At 42.7% G+C, this 5690-nt stretch overlaps 1 protein-coding gene across 1 annotated transcript; it reads left to right on the top strand.

Annotated features, from left to right (window-relative positions):
• Window positions 1-863: 863 nt before the first annotated feature.
• ANKS4B (ankyrin repeat and sterile alpha motif domain containing 4B) lies at window positions 864-5400 on the top strand. The gene is made up of 2 exons (XM_009584919.1): window positions 864-1027; window positions 4326-5400. Exons 1-2 carry the CDS (start codon window positions 864-866, stop codon window positions 5398-5400), a joined length of 1239 nt encoding a protein of 412 aa, XP_009583214.1.
• Window positions 5401-5690: the final 290 nt, after the last annotated feature.

Here is a 5690-nt window from a genome sequence, read left to right on the forward strand (position 1 = left end):
AGTGCCCAGGCTGGGGCAGGGGGTTCTGGCCCATCATGTTTCCATTTCTTGAATTCCCTGCGCTATCCTGAGGAAATCCTGCACATTTGCTGCATCTAAAACAGAGATTACGATACCTGTTAGATGAATTTATATTTGCCAAGTGCCTTAAGATCCTCTGATGAAATGCAATTTGCAGTTAAAAGGATCACACGCTAGGCTGTGGTTTTGCCTGCTGTGACTTGCGGACCGGCTGACGGTTTTATCCGAACACCACCCTGGTCCCACCAGGCCTGTTTCCATCCGCACATCAGTCTGAGTACATGAAATGGCTTCATGGATGTGCCTGGCTTGGCAGGGGAGAGGCTTGTTTTTAAATGCAGCAACCCCGTAAATGACAGGTTACAAAGGACTTCACCCCTAAAGGTAACTGCTTATGCATTTCATCCTATCAAAACTCAGGGATACTTTATTACCTAGGGTGAAATCGGGTCGTACTGACGTTCATGGCCTTTTGAAGGTTTTTTGAAGTTTTTGAAGTTTTTTTTGAAGTTCAAGGTCCTTTTGAAGTTTTCCCAGAACAGTTAGGCAAAGACACAGAGAAGACGAATGAACCCCCTCTACATTTAAATAGTCAAGTATGCAACGAATGGTAAATGGCAGAGCCACCCTCCAGAAAATGAAAGCATTCACAGACCATCGCCTTATTACCTATGCAGAGCTCCAGATAAGTTGTCTGCTAGGATGAACTTTGCCTCCTCATTTCCATCCTCACGGGGACGTCTCTACTTGTAATCATTAATGAACTACCCCTGTAATGGAAGGGTGACTGTACAGTCTGGATATCGTTCAGAGCTGCTTTGGGGAACCAGAAGTTACTGAAAATGTCCAGCAGGTATCACAAAGCAGCAGCCGATGGCAATTTGGACCTCTTGAAAGAAGCCACTAGGAAAGACCTCAATACTTCAGATGAAGCCGGGATGACGCCTACCCTTCTGGCAGCATACCATGGGTATCTAGAAGCTCTGGAAGTCATATGTCGGAGGGGGTAAGTCAATCAGCCTCCATTGCTTAAAGCTTGTGGTTTAAAACTATAATTACTGCATCATTTTTCTAATGCTCCGATGACCTCAGACCCAAAAGGCTGAAAATCACGGCCATTTCTTTCAATGCATTGCCAAGAATTGTTTCTCTTCATTTGCAATGGCCCAGAACCTGCGAGCAGGTCTGTACGTGCGGTCGGTGAAGCCGCACCGACATCAGCGGGACCGTCTCGTATATGGCGGCTGCCGGGAGCGGTTGGTAGAGCAGGGCTCCGGGACCTCACCTCGCTGTAACGGAGGAGAAGTTGGCCGACAGCCTTTGGTGATAACGTATCTTTGAAACTGGGTCCAGAGAAATGCATTGTTTGAAACATTTTTAGAAAAAAATCCCTCCCATTTGCTTCCAAAGTGCAGTTAGTAGACACCTGTGAAGGTTTAATGCTTTCCAGAGGCAAGTCACAACCGATAGTTTTGAGACGGTAACATCTAAAATTGTTATTTCTCTGCTTTTTATAGTATTAGCTACTACCATCATGATAAAAATGATAATACTGCTTCAGAAGCTGGGGTACGATACTTGTAAACCTGAAAAAAAAAAGAGAAAAAAGTAAAGGAAGGTTTTCTACAGCTTTATTTTCTAATAGTAACATTTCTGTTTGGTATCATTTAAATGTACTACATGCTTAAAATGTATTACTGAAATGGCAATTACCTCCCCACCCTCTGTACTCTCTTGCTTGGAGCCTACATTTTAAGCTGTGAATCTATAGTAAGATCTAATAAAAGAAAATCTGCTCTTGTGTAGAGATACAGTTAATAAATTATTCTTTCTGGACAGAGATGAAGGTTAAGTTGACCTGTATTTTCAATCATAAGAGTTTAAAGAAGATCGGAGGGAAAAGTTGAATAACTATTTGGATGTATCTGAGTTTTCTTTTATTAAAAATAGAATTGAAAATATAGAATAAAAATAGGTTTTTCATAGATTTGTTTTATAGCTCATTGAGCTCAGGTGTGGCTGTAATAATACAATAAAAAAGACCTTTGAACTGCATGGTTATTGCTGTGTCCCCAGGAGAAGCAAAAATAGATTGACAGGTTTTCAACTCGTATAATTAAGGCAGCTCCGAGAAGTATCTAGAGTCAATAAAGGTTTGTCCCTGAACACCTAGAAGATAGAACAACTAGCCAAGGAACAAATAACATAATAATTTTTTTCAAAATTCAGTGAAAAATACGTCTTCTACCATGTAAGCTGATAGAAGTCACAAAGGATGACACAAAGATCAGAATTCCTATGTATTTGTTATTTAACGTATTTCTAACTCTTTCTCTTGGTAGAGGACAGCTTTGGGACAGTATTGCCTTCAAAATCTTCAAACATATGCATTCACCTCTATTTTAATCCAAGACTTCTTTTAATCCAAGATCAGCAAGCTGGGGCTGTCAGAGATATGGCTGTAGTTCCACTGGTTTTCTTCAGAGAAGCTGAATTTTGGAAGACGTTCAATCTGTTCTGCATTCAGTTAATGTTTTCTTGTAAGAAAGTATTTTAATTATTTTTAACAAATTCATCCTTTCCTTGAAGAGGTTTTCTGACAAAGGCACTGAGATACAGGATGGTTTTCTTTAGAGTGCTTGCAGATTTTAGGACTCTGAAGCTTGCAACGCATTCAGCCCTTGGAAAATAGAGCAATACTAACAATAATCCGCTTTCATCTTGAAATAGTTTATCTTCCCAGGCATCAAGAGACGTTTTCTCTGCTTGCTTTGCAGGTACATGAATAAAGGCAAGACCAAGTAGCAGATCTGTTCTCTTTTGTGTGAGCCTCTTTCTTGGGAAAAGAGGAGTATGAGAACCCAAAGTAGATGTCAAACCTTATCCAAAGTCCCACTGAGCTGGGAACAGACACTCTAGTTTGTCAATTGTCTGAGGCTCAAAGGCTGGCAGGCTCCATGGGGAAAAGAGACCACAAACAGCTATGAAGGGACCTGGGGGAGGATGGATGACCCAAGGCTCAGGGTAATGCAGCCTGTTTGCTAATGTAGGAATTAAGGAGTCTGGCACGCCCAGCCGCAGTCAGGCAGTTCCCCAGGGCAGAGCCACAAAAGCAGAAATACGTACACATGGTTTCCATATGTCTAAGTGGAGAAACTCTGATCCTCAGCTGCCACCTCCTTGCAGAAATGCCTGCGCTCTCGCAGCCTGGCGTGCTCAGACTTGCCATTGTTTCTCGATGCGAGCGGGGACCCCCGACCTCCCTCTTGCCTGTGGCATTTCAGGCTGAAGGATGTTTTCGGATTTGGCCCTCAACAAATACGTTAGTGCTTTTCTTCAGAGATACTCAAAGCCAGAGATCAATGCCTGAAGGAGATTTCGCGATAGGATGTACCATCTCATTCATAGTACAACTGCCGTGGAACAAATCTCCAAGACATTGAAATGTTTCAACTCCCAAGAGTAGAAATTCTCCTTGTAAAGTTGGCCCCTGGCTCTGAAGTTACTAAAGGTTTTGGGCTACGGTGGCTGCCTTGGTTGTTGGTCACAGACAATTCAAGCTCTGTTCTGAACCATTGCTAATGCTGGTCCTGCCAAATACGACTTAAAAGATTCAGGCCGATTCTCGTCTGCAGGCAGCAGTTCAATGTGAAGTCAGCGCAAGAGTTAAAAAGAAAGCAATGCTTTTCACTGGCTTTAAACTCAATTGAAAAGATGTGGTTTTTTATTTTCAACTGAGCTTGTGCTTTTCAAACCCCATGAGCAAAAGCAGCTTAAGGAGAACAAAAGAGCTAAAGAAAAACAACAGCATCTATCTGAGCTTAATCTAATAGCAATGGAGACAAATGTGTAATCAGGGCTTTACTCCTAATCATTTACCTATTACTTACGAAAAACTTTACTGCATAGGCTCATCAAATATGTATCACTGTGGCCAGTGAAGAATCCTCTTAATATTGTCCCCGCATTTGACATGCAAAAGGGAAGTGTCACCGAAAAGCCTTTAAAATATTCCACCCAAAAGCTACTGAAACAATTTTGCCATTAATTCCAACGAGCGTAAGTTGAAGCCTGAGCCCACAGACAGGCAGGAACTAGAGCTTATGCCACACACGCAGCCAAACTCGGTGTAAGTTCGTGTAAGTAGGTGCAGCGCCGTTCTAGAGGATGGAGCTGAGCTGACTCATGTTCATCGGGCTGTACTCCTCGTAGCAAAGCTGAGCTAAACATTTAGTATCTGCTCAATCTACTGCAGTGCTATGCTTGGGTACGTCCAGCTCACCGTATGCTATTTTCTTTCTCAGAGGTGACCCGGACAAATGTGACATCTGGGGGAACACTCCTCTCCACCACGCCGCTTGCAATGGTCATATCCACTGCGTTTCTTTTTTGATCAACTTCGGTGCCAATATATTTGCTCTGGACAATGACCTCCGCACTCCCCTGGAGGTGGCTGCCAGCAGAGACCGCAATGAATGTGTCCGAATCCTGGACAAAGCTGCCACCGAGCAGAACATGCTGAACCCAAAGAAGGTCTCCAAACTCAAAGCTCAGGCCCAGAGGAATGTGGAGAAACAAATCAAGGAATGCGAGAAGCGCCAAGAGAAACACCAGCATGAAATGAACCGGAATTATATGAAAGAACAGGTTGGCACATTAAATTCTTCCAGAGGGACACATTCCAGGGTAAAGATGCCTAGTCTCTTTGCTTCAAATACAACAAGTCCATTCTCAAAAAATCTGAAAGATACCTTCAAACTGAAGGTGAAGAGGACAGCTGACAGCACAAGAAGCCAGGAAACACAAAGCAATGGCCAAGAGGATGGTACAGGTAGGAAAACTGTGATGCATTTGTTTGATGAGAAAGAGGAGGATGAACTACTGAATGATCTCGGAGAGAAAAACTTCTCTGATAATGACAGTCAGCTCTCCATTTTTAAGCGGCCAGGTCTCGGCAAGATTGTATTTGGAAGGAATTTGGCTGTGGATGTAAATCCTGGAACTGTGTCTTCTGAGAAAGAAGCTATAAGCTTTAAAATGTCCAGTGAGCTCTTTCAGTATGAAAATACTGAGAACGGCGGGGAAGATGATGCTGAAAATAGCGCTGACATCCCTTGGCATGAGGAAGAAGTCATTTGGGATGACGAGGAAGCAGAGAACACGCCCCTTGAGGTATTTCTGGCATCACAGATGCTGGATGAGTTTCTCCCAGTCTTCATGAGGGAAAAAATTGATTTAGATGCCCTGATGCTATGCTCTGATGAAGATCTACAGAGCATTCAGATGGAGCTTGGGCCAAGAAAGAAAGTCTTGAATGCCGTGAATAAAAGAAAACAAGCACTCAAGAACCCTGGAAAGACTGTAGATACTTGCTTATAAATTAACATTCCTGTTGCTGTAACCCGCACACTGATTCATTCTTTTCCTCTTTCCAAAGAGCACGCAATTCTTTTCACACGGAAAGGCACAGAGGTTACCAGTTGCTTTAGAAAGTACAGCAAGAACAGAGATTTTTCTCTCTGGATAGGTGGCTCTGGTGGGCAGGATATTAATTCAAGCATATTCTGCCAGAAAGAAAGAATGTAAAAAAACAAAAGCTATAGATTTAAACCTTTTCTCCCTGAACCGTTTATGGGGATTGGATTTCTTCTCATCAGAATAACTCAAAA

This window comes from Fulmarus glacialis, unplaced genomic scaffold, assembly GCF_000690835.1.
Source record: "Fulmarus glacialis isolate BGI_N327 unplaced genomic scaffold, ASM69083v1 scaffold6379, whole genome shotgun sequence".
NCBI classification, from domain to species: Eukaryota; Metazoa; Chordata; class Aves; order Procellariiformes; family Procellariidae; genus Fulmarus; species Fulmarus glacialis.